This window comes from Cyclopterus lumpus, chromosome 10 (assembly GCF_009769545.1).
Source record: "Cyclopterus lumpus isolate fCycLum1 chromosome 10, fCycLum1.pri, whole genome shotgun sequence".
Classification (NCBI taxonomy): Eukaryota; Metazoa; Chordata; class Actinopteri; order Perciformes; family Cyclopteridae; genus Cyclopterus; species Cyclopterus lumpus.
Genome location: NC_046975.1, coordinates 4260585 through 4276700, shown reverse-complemented (window position 1 = coordinate 4276700; position 16116 = coordinate 4260585). Strand labels below are relative to the sequence as shown.

The 16116-nt window shown below is 43.9% G+C and overlaps 1 protein-coding gene across 2 annotated transcripts; it reads right to left on the bottom strand.

Moving 5' to 3' along the window:
- Positions 1–66: 66 nt before the first annotated feature.
- On the bottom strand, positions 67–15364 carry LOC117737215 (long-chain-fatty-acid--CoA ligase 1-like). Of its 2 annotated transcripts, none has more exons than XM_034542981.1 (21): positions 15300–15364; positions 10950–11323; positions 10222–10336; positions 9767–9831; positions 9172–9273; positions 8398–8497; positions 8107–8282; positions 7045–7077; positions 6866–6917; positions 6666–6739; positions 5762–5839; positions 5273–5407; positions 4964–5098; positions 4391–4486; positions 4064–4136; positions 3871–3959; positions 3640–3756; positions 3337–3480; positions 2637–2741; positions 1349–1420; positions 67–1214 (listed from the first exon to the last, which is right to left on the bottom strand). In XM_034542981.1, the coding sequence occupies exons 2-21, from the start codon at positions 11142–11144 to the stop codon at positions 1074–1076; spliced, it is 2097 nt and encodes a 698-aa protein (XP_034398872.1). In that variant the 5' UTR covers positions 11145–11323; positions 15300–15364; the 3' UTR covers positions 67–1073. The 2 variants fall into 2 exon arrangements, with proteins under 2 accessions (XP_034398872.1, XP_034398871.1); XM_034542980.1 differs by lacking the exon at positions 5762–5839 and adding an exon at positions 5568–5645.
- Between the last annotated feature and the right edge of the window lie 752 nt (positions 15365–16116).

Here is a 16116-nt window from a genome sequence, read left to right as displayed (position 1 = left end):
TATTACATATTTAAATAGTTTTACCTGAACACACAGCCCGGATGAAGCAAAAGACAGATCACACAATGTCTTGATGAATTTTAATTAAAATCTTTACAAAACCAATCTGAGATGATAGTACAAACAGTTATAGCAAGACCATAGTCAAAAGTACATCCAACATTTTTATACTTTAACATTCAGGTTGTGAACAATGTCATTTTGAAGTTCCACCCTTCTTCAGCGTATACTAATAATTTAAGTAAACTGATTCCTTCAAATCTCTTCCCTTCATGTTACCATAAATAAATTAAAAACACTGTCCCTTTGTCCGGAGTGTTCTTCAGTACCTGAATGAATTCCCTTTTTCCAGCTGCCGTTGTTTAGATTATCTTTAATATGGCTCTCTCGGCTGGTTCCCAAGCTCCTAATTGGACCCAAACGTATTCATGAATGGATCTTAGTAAGATCCAAAAAATCGGAGAAAAAAAAAATCTCACCCAACACACTGAAATGTTGAAGTGTAGAGCCGTTTGGATCAACGTGGGCCCCTCAACCAAATTAAAGCCTCAGCTAACCCGTTTCAGTGGTCAGTCCTCTCCCAACCTTTAAATAAAAAGGTGTGTGTGTGTGTGTGTGTGTGTGTAGGAGGTACTGTGTGTTGTTCCTGGCAGTAAAGTCCTGAGATGCTACAGAGCTGCACTTTAATATTTCCCTTTAAAACCATCCATCAAATATGATCTCAAAACAGCTGATTAGAATCAACACGTTATCACAGCATCTAGTACTGTACATAGCATGGGCAAAAACTATTTCATCAATAGACGCATTTATTTTCAGCATAGAATTAATCTGGACCTTCAGAGGCCATTGATTTTGTTCTAGATGCTCTGAATCAAGTTCCATTAAAAGCTACGGCGCTTCCTGTTGCTGTTGTTTCCAGTGTTACGGGCCAAGAGGACGAAACACGCTCCTTGTGGTCTGAGAGGATCGTTTGTTTCCCTGTGTGGACTGTAGCTTGTGCTGCCGTCTTCCACTCTCCCAAAAACCCCTTTAGTCGACTGCGTCTCTGTTCCTCCTCTGTGCCCTCCTGTTCACATTTTGATCCCAGCGTACAGCTCGTCGATCTGGGCTTTGAAGTACTGCCGCATTTCGTTCCTCTTGGCCTTCAGCGTTGGAGTGAGCAGGCCGTTCTCGATGGAGAACAGCTGGGTCTGGATGTAGATGGACCTCACCTGAACGGAGACATGCACACATGTCGGCAGGATGAGGCTGTTTCACTTCCAGGGACACAGTTTGGAGGAACATTGCAGAGTCTACAGGAAAATATGCTTCAAACCGCAGCTTAAATTATGAGCCAGTGTTTTACCTGCTCGAAGGACTTGAGGCCTCCTTCCTTGCCCAATCGCACCATGTCCTCCAAGATGGCCGCCTTGACTTCCTGTAAAGAGAGGTACCTCGGAATGATGATGTCACTTCAATTACCACTATATTGCCACAATAGTATTTGCTGTGGAGTTATGAGATTGCATTTTACTGTACATGTTCATTTAAGTACCTGATATTGTGTATATAGAAGTAGTTCTCCCAGATGAACTCAAGTGCCCCTTCATCTACCCCACCGATCATGTTCCAAATGCGTTCTCTTCGGTTTATTTTAAAATAGATGTCTATTAACTCTATTAAAAGTGAATAATTATTTCCCCTCTTTTCTTCTTTGAGTGAGCACCTTTTGATGTTTGTTGTTCTTTTTGTGTGTTGTACACTGTACCTGAATATCATGTGTACCAAAACTACATACAGTTAAAACATGGACTAAGAAAGTAACTGTCTGAAAATGCATGTTGATTATGTTGTTGAAAACAAAGTAAAAAGTGAGTAAAATATGTTTACAATACTTTCCATCATTCCAAAAATATAGAGATTCTTGAATTGTGTATGGCCCTTTGTTTTCTTTTCTTTTTTTAGAATGTTTGCATTCAGACATTTTTGACTTCTCTGCTCACTGACTATTGTTTAGGGCTGTCCTCGACTAAAGAAATTCTTCAAGAGGCTAACTGAAGGAATCTTGTTGATTAATCGATCAGTTTATTTCATTGACAGATCACAAAGGATCAAGCAAAGGGACCACTTTAAATCCGAGAGATGTGCTCATCACTTCAATGGCAATAAGACATTCGGCAGAAAAACGAATTGACAAAAGAGATCTCAGTTGATGAAGACCCAAACTCCACATTAGTCGACTAAGCCACTAAGAGGGGGCTGCCCTGCTAGTGTTCTCAAATGCAACAGCTGGGGGTGTTTAGATGTTACATCTGCTTGTTGGGAGCAAAGTATTGTGCTGGTAGCAGATTACTTGTTGTGTCAACAAATATATGAAGATCAGCCTTGAACCCCTTTATTTCTCTATTTTTCCAGGGAATACAAATAGATGAAATACAGCTATTTACTACATCATAGTTTCCTTTTGTTTAATCCTTGTAACCCCTAGCAACTACAGAAGTACCCACTGCAGTACATGTATCCCTGGGTTGGAGTCAGCGCTGAACATGAAGAGACTGATTGGTTAACTTAATTATCCGAACAGGAAATGAATTCAAAGTGTGGGCTGTCTGAATACACAGTATACTGTGATCAACCCGTGTAAGGTGAATTACCGCTCTGCCACATAGCTCCCGGTAGCTGCCCTCCAGTCCCAGGGTCCTCTTGGCCCAGCTAGACAGGAAGTCAGGGTCAGGAACCACCACTGCTACCAGACATGCCTGGAGATAAACACAATACCTAAAAGTTAAATGTAGCAAAGGCAGTTAAACAGGAATTATTACCACACACATCCGTGACACACTGGTTGTGTAGAAGTGTGAATGATAAAATGACTCCACTTCTCTCTTGATTTATTCCCTCAGTAAACATTGTAAACGTGAGTTTATGGTCTCAATCTCTATTTCCAAGTCTTCTTCAATACAGCACGATGTTCATTAAGTAAAATATGGTCCATTTAGAGTTAAAGGACCATCCAATGGGGTATTCAATTTGAAGCATGTTTCAATATACCTATTTTGATGTGATCTTCTTTTCTTTTTCAAGAAAAGGTTATTTAAAAAAATCTAAACAACAGAAGGCCTAAAAGAGGTGCATCTCCCTTCCTGAGCTCAAACAAACACACACACACACACACACACACACACACACACACACACACACACACACACACACACACACACACACACACACACACACACACACACACACACACACACACACACACACACACACACACACACACACACACACACACACACACACACACACACACACACACACACACACACACACACACACACACACACCTCCTACCTGCAGACTGTCTCCATGCACAAAGACCTGCGCCACAGCATCGCTCCTGATGTACATGTTCTCTATCTTTTCGGGAGCGATGTACTCTCCCTGTGCCAGCTTGAAGATGTGCTTCTTCCTGTCCACGATCCGCAGCGTGCCATTCTGTCGACGCACATGCACACAGGATTACTATTTCTATCAAATGTCCACAGGCCGTGAGAGATGCGATGAACTTTGGCTGAAATAAATGTGTGTGAAGCCGAGATGAACGAAAGGCAGGCTGATTGAAAAAATAACTTCAAATGCCACTTCTTAACCTACAGGAAGCCATTTTCCAATGTCTCCCGTGTGAAGCCACCCATCTGCATCAATGGCCTCCGCAGTCTTCTCGGTGTCTTTCAGGTAGCCCTGGAACACGTTAGGACCCTTCACACACACCTAGAAACCAACACACACACACACACACACACACACACACACACATATGAGTGACGTATTATTTTCGTAAAATCAGAGTTTCTGTGAGGATGTCCGCTTGTCTTTGTGGTTCACCTCTCCCTCCCCATTTACAGCCAGGTATTTCATCTCGGGCACGTCCACCAGTTTAATGGAGTTACAGGGCAGAGGGGCTCCGACGTGACCTGCGGGCATGAGGTCAAGTTCAGAGTGATCAATCCATCTTCGTATTCATAGCTCAGGGCGTTGACACTTGTTAAACATGAATTAAGGCGCTCCTATTCATTACCTGCGTTCCATTCTCCGGGCATGGTCATGGTGCATCCAGCAGTACACTCGGTTTGTCCGTAACCTTCATAGAACTGAGACAGAGAATAAAACACATGATTATTATTACTGCTACTTAAAACACAGGATGTAGAACCTATTGGGGAACAGATAAAGAGCGTGGATGAGGATGTCTAGAACAGATGGCAGCATTTCTACTCATTTTTAATAACCCGCAGGACAGGTGATAGAAAGAGACAGGATAGCATGTGAAACAAGGGCCTGTGTGTGTGTGTGTGTGTGTGTGTGTGTGTGTGTGTGTGTGTGTGTGTGTGTGTGTGTGTGTTACCTGACAGCCTATTGCAGCTCTGAGGAAGGTGAGGACAGTCGGGGAGATGGGAGCAGCTCCTGTCAGCATGAGACGCACGCGACCTCCGAGGCTGGCCTGTAGAGGGCAGCACACTGCGTTAATACTGCTCCTGCTCCTGAAACTGTACTTTGCTTTTATTGAAGGGAAATATTTACAGCTTTTTATGTGGCTGTAGATCAGTCATCCAAAAAATGTTGTCTATGTGTGTGTCTGTGTGTGTGTGTGTGTGTGTGTGTGTGTGTGTATATATATATATATATATATATATATATATATATATATATATATACACATATATATATATATATGTGTGTGTGTATATATATATATGTGTGTGTGTGTGTGTGTGTGTGTGTATATATATATATATATATATATATATATATATATATATATATATATATATATATATATATACACTGACTTGCTTTTCTGCAAAATACAGGAAGATACCTTAATCGACTGAATTGGACATATCAACCAGCCCCTGTGGCCCCTGACCATACAGTGACATGCAAGGAGCTTCTAAACCGTGCTGCTGGCTCTGTGTACCTGGACCTTCCGGAAGATGAGTTGATCCCAGATGCTGTCTCTCCTCACGATGCCTCTCCTCATCTCCGCCTCCTTCCTCCTGTAGGCGAATCCCAGCAGCCAGCGCTTCAGGGAGCTGTTGGCCTGCCCAAAGATCTACACATACGCAGGCTCACCATAATTATTTAGAACAGCATCGTCATCCTCCTTAATCTCGATGCTACATTCGTGCAAAATGGCGTTTAAGGTGACGTCTTGAGCGTTCACCAGATTCAGGGGCACTGCTGCAACTCGGAGTTGGCACTCCCGTCATCGGCGTGCCCCACCTACCTTATCATACATTCTGTTCAGCAGTCGAGGAACCACAGGAAACACAGTGGGCTTCAGTGTGTTCAGGTCATCTGACAGCAGGCGAATGTCTCCCTGGAAAAAGCCAATCCTGGCTCCATGCACTAGCATCACTCCCTGGCAGCAGTATCCAAAAGATAGAGAGGGGAAGAAGTTAGGAGGTCACCAGAACTTAGTGTGTAGCGAGAGAGAGGTTCACGCACCAGGGCTTTGCGGGAATTTTGATCTGTGTTCGACTAAAAAGGCCGACTATGGGAACTAAGGAGACGTACAATACCTGGACTACTCTCTCAAACATATGAGCCAAGGGCAGGAAGGAAATATGGACATCACTGCAAGACAATGGACAGGAAACCTAAAACACGGCATGCACACGCAGACAGGAAGACAAACACACACACACACAAATCGACGGACAAGAGCCAGACACACAGACAGCAAGGGAACACAGTCAGTGTTAAACGGTTGTACCTCCACCACCCTCTCAAACATGTGGGCCAGTGGCAGAAAAGACAGCATGACATCATCGGAGGTGGTCTTAGCGTACGACTGGAGAGAATAGGGGAGAGTTGATCAAAGTCCCTCGCTCTAATCACACAAACACTCACAACGTTTCATTCGTAATTCTGCCTCTTACAATAGGGTGGCACATCTGGATTCTGACATGGCGGAGGGTTTGGAGGACTTTTAAACAATAAAGATCAATGAACTAACCCCCCTCCTCCTTCTCTTACATTCCTGGCCATGCCGTGCTTTCACTGCATCTCTCTGAGTTCTCTGAGATTCAACAGAAACTGACCATAATATCAAAAATATTTGATCCTTTTTTTAATTCAGATTTCATTTATTTATTCATTGAATCTGTTTTAGGTAAACAAAAAAACAGTTTAGTCAGTTACAGTCGTGTAATGATATGGCTGAAGTAAAGACAGAGTAATTATAAGAAGTTGTATTATTAATTTATCCTTCGCCCTCCACCTACCAACAAGTGGGGGATGAGAAAGAGGAGAAAGAGGTAGAAGAGGAAGGGAGAGGATGAGATAGTGAAGGAATGATAGCAGTAGAGTATGAAGTAGAGAAGGGAAAAAGGAGGTAGATAAAGCAGTAGGGGATGAAAGGAGGAGGTAGATAAGGGAAGAAAGAGGTAGAGAAGGCAGTAGGGGAGGAAAGGAGGTAGAGAAGGAGAAGATGAAGTAGAGAGGTAGACATGGAGACGGTGAGGGAGAAAGAACGAGGTAAAGAAGGAAAGTAGAAGGTAGATATAGATAGGAGGAGAGGAAGAGGGAGAGAAGGTAGAGAAGGAGAGGAGGTGGAGGAAGAAAGGTGGAGGTAGAGCAGGAAACCTCCTCCTTTGATTTAAATCCTTCACACTCACCTCCGTCATCCTGATGAAGGCCGAGCAGTTGGACACAACATTTCTATGTGTCAACATAGCTCCCTTTGGGTTTCCTGAAAGTACACACACACACACACACACACCAACAAACGATGTCTTTAGAGTGTAAGTGTCTATGTCATGTCTATTACAGATACTAATGTGAACTATATTGGGTGAAACTCATGTGTGTGTGTCACCTGTTGTTCCGCTGGTGAAGCAGATGAGAGCCATGTCCTCCGGTTGCGGCGGCTTCAGGGAGAAGTGGTTCAAACAGTGCCATGTCACACACGTGACACACACCACACACGTCACACACATCGTTGTCGATTGAAGTATTAACTGGTATTAGATCCCTTACAGGGTGACGTTTACTTACCAATGGCCGCTGATGGTTGGCCTTCCCGATGGCCTGCGCAACAAGAAAAGCACATAGATGAAATTATGGAGGATATCAGGGGACGGAGAAAGTGACAAGAACACATATTGGAATAACAAAACATGACAACAGGAAGGCACCACAATAAGAAACCTAGCAAGAAAACAAGGAATTAAATCAATTGAGACAAAGTAACACAAATAAAGAAAATAATTACAAAACAAGGGGGCAAAAGCGGAAAGATTGAAAGACAATGCAAAGTTATTTTTCTTATTGAGGCAGTTTACTGTTAGACTGTGGTTAGTAATACTGCCCCATGTGGCCAACGATGGCAGTAAATTGTTCATAAATTGGCACACGTTGGTCCTGGTGTTGTTAGCTGTGCACAGGGCATGCAGCTTCAGCACGCCAAGAGCCAAAATAGTTTCTCTTTGTATAGGTTCATTGTTTATGTATGTTGCTTGTTCATTGAACAAAGTGAAAAGTTAATCTTATCATTTTCAGTTTCTTTGTTTGGGTTGCCGCGGGATATTTACTTTATTTTGTTGTGGGAGCATAGTTAAGCACACACACATTCACACAATCTAGTAAAACCTTGTTGAGAACGTTGCTTGGTGAAATATGGCTAAATGGCAATAAAGAAGGAAGCCGCTACATGGTGCATCCGCCAGGGAATTGAACCCTGGTGACAAGTGGAGATACTGGCCACTTTACAACAAGAAAGAAAGAAATGCAAAGAAATCATTTCCAAACTAAGGGAAGAGAAAAATGAAAACAAAATAAACAACTGAACATGCAAAAAAAACGAGACAGAGGAAATCATAGATAAAAGAAAGCCATGACATAAGAGGGATCCTCCTCTGTTGCTCTCCTGAAGGTTTCTTCCCTTTTTTCCCTGTGAAAGGGTGTTTTTGGGGAGTTTTTCCTGATCCGATGTGAGGTCAAAGGTCAGGGATGTCGTATGTGTAAAGATTGTAAATCCTTCTGAGGATAATTTGTAATTTGTGATATTGGGCTATACAAAATAAACTGAATTGAATTGAAAATAAGCAGCCTGCTGACCTCCATCTCCTGCAGGCTGAGGATGTGGATTCCAGCCCGCTGCCCCCTGTGGACCAGGTCCACACTGGGGGTCTCCATCAGAACGATGTTTTTCACTGAGTGCGTCCTGTGCCGGACACAGTCCAGCACCAGGTTGGCTTTGTCCTCCACGTCGCACACGATGGTTGAGATGGAAGCTGCAGAAACATCGGCTCACAGACAGTTCTTTACCAACAACAACAACAACAACTATCCTGTGACATATAGGGGCACTGAAGCGCATGCCAACATGATGTCACTGCTGTGGTTTACCTTTGTCTATAATGTAGGAGATGGCTTCTGTTCCCAGTGTGTCGTACAGCGGGACTGACACCAAAGAATAGGTGTAACATGCCAGCTCACTGATGGTCCACTACACACACACACACACACACACATTAGGGTAATACAGTAATATAGTTACTCAGAAAAAGCAATACACTGGTACAATTATAAATAGACTGTACATGCAGTGCAACTGGAATGCAGTCATATTATTATTATACGTACATAGTTTTAATGTCAGATACTTTCAGATACAGATATATGTGTACTAGCCAGTAGTATTTTCAGAATTAGTCACAAATTTGCACCGCTGCCAGTTTGAATCATTTTGAAGCGAGATGTCTGCAGCCGGGTATCGAGCAGTCCCTCAGTGGGTCACGCCCTTTATTCTTTGTCTTACTTCTATCTGGAGGATAATCATGCTTTGCTACTACCATACTGCTTTGACAGAATTATATTGATACCATGGGTTCACTGTGGCCTACAACTTGTTTGTGTTGTTGCCTTTTTCCTGTTTACATTTTGCTGAATTGGCTGCTAGCGATGTACCCCGAAATGTACCGACAAATAGAACTGGATTTGATCCTGAAGAAAACCAAAAAAACGTGTCGAATTCATTGACATCTATTTGCAATGGACATTGAACCATAATGATACCCTCTGAAAGAGTCTGAAACTCTGCATGTGTATCTATGTGTTCAGATTGGACTGAGTTATGGGTCGGTGTGATTTTAAAGCGACGCAGTCAGAGGTGGTCCATACCTCGGGTCTGTTCTGGGAGAAGATGCCAACGTGGGGGTCCACGGTCTTGGAGTGTCCTTTGTGAAGAAATGCTGAACCCAGATTCTCCGTTCGCTGCATTACCTAAAACACGCACACACACACACACACACCTGGTAATAATGCACCAACAAACCGCTACATCAACTACACGTTGTTCAGCCTCATAATATCAAACATAAGGCAAGGGAATGCCACGCGTTGTGACTTTTGTGGCAATACAAAACAAACCCATGCACTGTTACTACCAACGGCCACTGTTTCTTACAACAGCACACGGTGTTCACTCAGGAGGTTTCATTAATATTCTTTTGTTCATATCTCAGGCTGAATTAATGTTTTACTAGTGAGAGACCACTTGCAAACAAACCATCTCTTGCCTGGTATAAAATGATAGCAGTGGTAATCTGAGAATCTAATCATGAATTCCACATTTAAATGGGGTAATAAAGTGATTTGCTCTTCTATGAAGCTGGAGGATTTACTATGTTGCCTGTAACCTTTAGCTCCTCGGCTGTAGAGCCGGAGGCTCTGATGTTATATGATGATAAGGTGAGCTGCTCACGGTGACTCTCACCTCTCTGTAGGAAATCCACTCATACGGCTGTTTTGGCTTCCTGGAGCCCAGACAGGGGCCGTTATCTGGAGGATGAAAGGAGAGCGACAGAGGGTAGAGAACGTTATGTGTCACACATACATACTGTACCTTTCTAGCCTGTACATACTGCTGCTGACCTATTCGTCCCATGTTTTTGTAAAAACACACATATGGTCCTGAGTAGCTGTACAACTACGCTGTTTATAGTGGTGGCAAGATCTTGTGATGTAATCAGTGAACATTGCTGAGTCAACACTGACAGTGTTCAGTAAAGTGCAGGGTAAAAGAATATAAACTACAATAAGACAAATGAATTCTCTGAAATGAAAGTAAATGTTAATTCATCAATTAACAAAGTAGAATGTGCTCTGGTTTAATGGAGTGGCAAGCCCATGAAGTTTGACATATTATATATCGATGTATTTGTCACTTACTGGAGACTCGGACCCCTCTGAGGAAGCACTCATACATTGTTCTGGCGTCGTTGTAAAAATGTGACATGTGAGCTTCTCCGTTCAACAGAACTGACCGGCGTGCCAACTCTCCACCCTGACAAAAGAAACAAACGTGGGCTGTGACACCTGATCCAACGGTAATCCCAACAGCGGTTTCAGATCTTTCGTTCACACACACAACTAGTTTGGCAAGCTGAGGAGTGATGGAACCAAAAACCCTCTCATTGCACGTGAGCTTTTCCAGGTTGAGGGGGCTACAAGGATTGACATATATTGCATTACTTTACATACTCTACCACTCAAATGTGTGCTCTAAATGAATAAGATGTGATACATATTCACCGTGTGTCTTTTTCCATGATTTGTTTTTCCAAATTCAGAAAATTGACCAATCAGTTTACATTCTGTGTGGAACTGTTTCTTTTTACAAAAAAACATATTGTTGCATGCAGTACGCATCCAATTGGGACATTTTACTTCCTCATAACATGACACCTTGAACTTTGACCGTCTTGCTCATGTATCTGCTGCACAAAGGAGTGTGGATCATAGTAGCTAGCATAGCATGACGCCTTGCATACTGCAAAATGTGAGCGAATATAGTGGAACATCCCGGTATTTGTGGCATGCTGCATTTGGCATACTGTGTATAGAGACACATTAAATCAGACAGCTGTCCTCTTTATGCATCCATGCATTAAACTCACCGGAACCTCAACTGACTGCATACAGAGGTCGCAAACAGGTGGGAGGGCCTTGGGCCGTGTTGCCAGGTAGTAGGTGGTCGCAGCAGCCACTGCCCCCACGCTGACCAGCACCGGGGTGGAGACATTCCTGATGTACTGGCTGACATTATCAAGATCTGGCAACTTCAGCTTCTGCAGGAAGTCCTGGCTCAGCATGATGCTGCTGGTGAGAAACCGGACGAGTGTGTGTTTGTGGAAAGTGTGCAGGTTTGTGAGTGGAGAACTGTGTTAAGACGAATGACGCGGGCTGGGTGTGTTTGGCGTCCCTGAGGTGAGGGTATGAGTGTGTGTTGGAGGACGGAGTGTGTGTGGTGAGAGGCTGGCCAGGAGGGGACCTAAAGAGATGAAGAGAAGACTGGTCATTGATTTGTTTACGTTTAACAAGTTATCACTTCAAGCCATTTTGATCCTTCATGTCTGTTACTTTTAACCAACGAGCATCCTTTGAACCACAAATGTCAAGCCGCCGGTGGCACTCCATCCAAACGCTGTTGACTTATTCCTGTCGGGACCAAAGTGGTCCGACCGGACGACAGAGCCATCCCCAGAGCCGGGCCGGGCTAAAAAGGACAACTCTTGTATCTTGATCTCTTCTCTACGTTATCTGGCTCGAGCCTTTCGGCCAGTGTAAGAAGCGGATGTAGTCATAGTTGTTTGTGTTTTGAGGGGCATTCTAGCTGCCGCCATTTGGTTTCTGGCAACCAGAAGTGACGCGAGAGGGTGGAGCTGATGCCGCCTTCTCTTTTGAACCAGGGAAAGTGACACCTGGAGTTACAACTTTGGCAAAACATGTTGTGTTCACGTGGGACCCCGTCTCTCACTGTGAGAAGCTGAAATAGAACATAAGCTGATCGTGATTTGTGCCCCGCAAAAGTCACCCAGGGCAACACAGTATATGAGTTTGTGTTCAGCTGGTAGATTTCTGGGAACAGACTAGGTGTACCAATATAAAAACATTGTTCAGTTGTTGTTGTTTTTTTAAATTCTTGAATCAACGCTCACTCAAAGTCAACCTCCAGCAAAACAGGAGTTTCTACAGCCTCTTTGTCCCACTGCTGCTCCTGTGGAACAATAACAACGGGTCACATCGCTGTGTAATTAGATCGTATAGTGTATGTTTAACAGAGCAGGTTTCCCCTTCCCATATTGTATGTTTGTGTTTTAACAGGTGGGGAATAAGGTTCTCAGTGTAGTGGCACACACACACACACACACACACACACACACACACACACACACACAGGTGTGGCGACAGACCATAAGAGCCGTTTAAAATAAACAGATTAGAAACAGTCTGAGGTCTTTAAGTAATACGGGCACAGGTCCACCTCCATGTGAACCTTGGGGATGACGACAATGACCTGGAACAACACTGATCACATAAAGATCAAGTCTCACTGACCGCCTTGATTCGACACCAAAGTTGAGCAAATCAAATCAGTCATCCATTAGCAAACGGACCAGACAGACTATCTCTTACTATCATTCCCCTCTTTGGTGGATATCCACCGACGAAGAACGCATGTGAAAAGCAACGAACGCCCACTTGCGTTATCAAAAACCTCCTCAGGTTACGCGGTAATTTGCTGGCAATGACATAACGTAGCGTAATGTAACATTTCATTTCTAAAGGAAACATTTGTTTGAATACTCTAAGCATATAAATTAGCCCATGTCAACAGCCACAGTGGCCACAAGTGACAGTGTTATACTGTTATAGAAACATGTAGAGTAGCACAAGCAGAGAGACATGGCATCAGTGTCAACACGCATTAACATTAACAAACACTCATCACCATAAGCTCACCAATTAAACTTTTCGCTTGCAATGGGCAGATTATCTTCTTTCTAAAGTTCTGCTTTGAGTTTCCATTTTTTTAAATCGCTCTTTTAGTTATCATAATATAGCAAGACTCATAAAACACTCCTTTCTCGTTCATAATGAGTGTGGAGGAGACGGCTTCCGATTCACTTCACAGCGGTTACAGGTTTTAAAACAACGACATACTTTACACACGACACATACAAATACAACTCATAGCTGCTGTGTTTCGCGGGCCGGGTTCAAAGACATCCAAGACATATTATCAGTCGGACGTATTTGCCATAAATCAGCTCTTGCACAGTCACTAAGATACTTCAAAGGATAATGACAAATAACCGTGCCAATGTGTGAGCTGGAAAAACATGTACAAAACTATGCTCGGTATCTCTAGGTCTCAATAAGTGCACGCAGACGGATGACATGACGATCGTTTTTGCTTCTAAGAACAATACAGAGCTATTTCTGAATGTCAGTTCTCTTCCTCACCTTTACCAGAAAGGAGCCACGTGAGAGACAGTGGCTTTCTTTATATTTGTTCAGCTGAACATCCACCGTCAGTGACCCTGGGAACGCTGTTGTCACTGCTGCTGCTACGGCAACCGGCCCACAAGCTATGCTCTCACACGGAGGATGCACGGAGGATGCACGGTTATACCACTGGGACAACAAAAAATAAAAAAATGCCCGGCACAGATTCTGTTCCACGGTGATGTGTAAACTCAGCTAATCTCCCAAACAAAGGTCAGCCTTGCTCCACGGAGGGCCCTGGTTGGCTGGTTTCGCGGCAAGACGCTCGGCCCGATTGACTCAACTTGAAGTAAACAATCAATAAACGTGCTGATCCACAGAGAAGATCAATGAGATCGTCCTGGAGGACCCAATCATTCTGAGTTTGGGATTTTTTATAATAAAATGTCCAACATATTGTATGCTGTGTTGTGCATGAACACAACCCTGTTCATCTGAAGAGTCCACGAGACGTGAAGAGCCTCGTGAAAGCCACCAGGTTAAAGCAGTGGATTGGTCGCCTCACCTTTCCCCCAGTGACCTACGACCCAGGTGTGGCCTGCTGAAGTGATTAGGCGAGAGTGAGATAAAAGCTGATCTGAGGAAAAAGTGCCGAGAGGATGCGGTCCTGTCGACTCACACCGAGCTGTGGCGTACTGTTGTTGCTTTCATATCGGGTCTGTGTTTAGAGTCCATTAGGTGAGATGAGATTTACAAGTTCTTTAGTCTTCACATTGATTGTTTTGTCTGACAAACAGTTCTACACTGACAATATTTAGCAATAACTGACAAACAACAACAAATCCAATGCTGTGCATGGTTACAATACAATTAATGTAATGTGGAGGAGCTCTGTGTCGAAATCTAGTCTTAATTTCAGTTAATATCATGGTACGAATTATATTATTATATAATATTACAATAATATAATCAAATTGAAATACAGCACACCTTAGGCAGGGTGTATCTTGATTGTTGAATATTTACACATTTGTATGTGCTGTTTGTTTGAGGAGGGGGGGGGGGGGGGGAGAGAGATTCATACCAAGGAACCAGTGAAAGAAGGGTGGGTTCATGGAATTCAGCCAATCAGAGTCGAGTCACTATTCACCTCAAACCCCGCGGTGCGAGTGTCATGGACCCCGGTATGCACATGTTACAGGCTCTGACCACTTGTCTCGTGTTTTCTATGCAAAAGAAACTGCACTAGCGCAAGTACACACACACACACACACACACACACACACACACACACACACACACACACACACACACACACACACACACACACACACACACACACACACACACACACACACACACACACACACACACACACACACACACACACACACACACACACACACACACACACACACACACACACACACACACACACACACACACACACACACACACACACACACACACACACACACACACACACACACACACACACACACACACACACACACACACACACACACACACACACACACACACACACACACACACACACACACACACACACACACACCTCTTGAAGACCGACTAGAACAACACAACTTCCCCTACTCGATCTCGTCCCTGGCTAGACTCGACCTAAAGGTCATTTGCGGAACCGTTACAAAAGCAACTGAATAGCAAACCCCATTCACGTTGTTGAGAAACTCCCCCCCACGAGCCCCCCGTCCACGAGCCCCCCCACGAGCAGCACTTTAACCGTCTATCAATGAAGTGGTTTTACCGCGGAGACTCCGCGGTGTAACATACTGCGGTGAATGGAGAATGATACACGATGTACACTTCAACGCCTCCTTAAAGTCATTGTAGGGTCCCGGGTATCAATGTTTTCCCGAACAACGACAGATATTATAATAAGTGGACTATCTTTCAGCTGTCGCATGCTCCGCTTGTGTTGCTGGAGCTGTAGTAATAAACAACAATAAGCGGTTTGTTTGAAGTAAAAGACTTCCCACCTGTTAGCCGCAGAGCTCCCGGCTTCTTGTTGGTCCTGACAACGCGCCGCCGAGTGTCAGGAAAGAAAGCCGACGCACGCACACGACTTCCGTTCAAATGTTTCAAATTAAAATCCGCTCATTTTGGGCAACTTTCTCACGACGGTCGGCAGGATTTTTTTACGGTCACACTTTATTTTGAAGGCGAAACTGCAATTTCCGGGCAGTGTATACGAAAGAGGTGTTAATGCAATGTTGTGAAACGCTTGGCCTGATCGATAGTCCCATGGCGGTCTACAGTTAGTTAACGTTATAGATCTCTGTAGTGCAACCACTGAATGGATGAACGGCTGCATGACGTGATGCCACTCGCGTTGTACGATCAGCACATTTGGGACAGGGCTGTTGTCATCTGGTCTGCTCGCCTGGTCAGGGTCCAGGGTCCAGGGTACCCTGGACAAAGGGTATGGGCGGGTTTGTCTTGCAGAGTCTTGTCTCTGATCGAAAGTTGCTGAGTAGCAAGTAGTAATATTTAACCTGGAGTGACCTGCGCTGTGCACATTCCTCTGTAAAAATACATGAACCCCCTGTGGCGCTTCCTCAGTGTAAAGCTCTATACCTCCCACGCACGCGCACACACACACACACACACGTGAATGATCACTCGCATGCAAATAAACCGCTCAATTATTACTCACTGTGTGATGATGTACTCATTTCTAACATTTGTCCATTTTCATAATTACAAAAGGTTCAATAACAGTATACACAATTAAGACTGGCTAAAACTTCATGAATCTAAAACCATAGTGGAAATGGTTTTTTTCATTACATCTGC

Bases quoted from the DNA above. Each gene is read 5' to 3' on its own strand.
- LOC117737215 (XM_034542981.1), bottom strand. From the start codon at position 11,144: ATGCTGAGCCAGGACTTCCTGCAGAAGCTGAAGTTGCCAGATCTTGAT. The intron at 6,740-6,865 runs GTGACACACACA...GTGTACTTTCAG, and splicing joins CTTCACCAGCGGAACAACAG to GAAACCCAAAGGGAGCTATG. The intron at 4,137-4,390 runs GTAACACACACA...TCTCTGTCTCAG, and splicing joins GAGCTGCAATAGGCTGTCAG to TTCTATGAAGGTTACGGACA.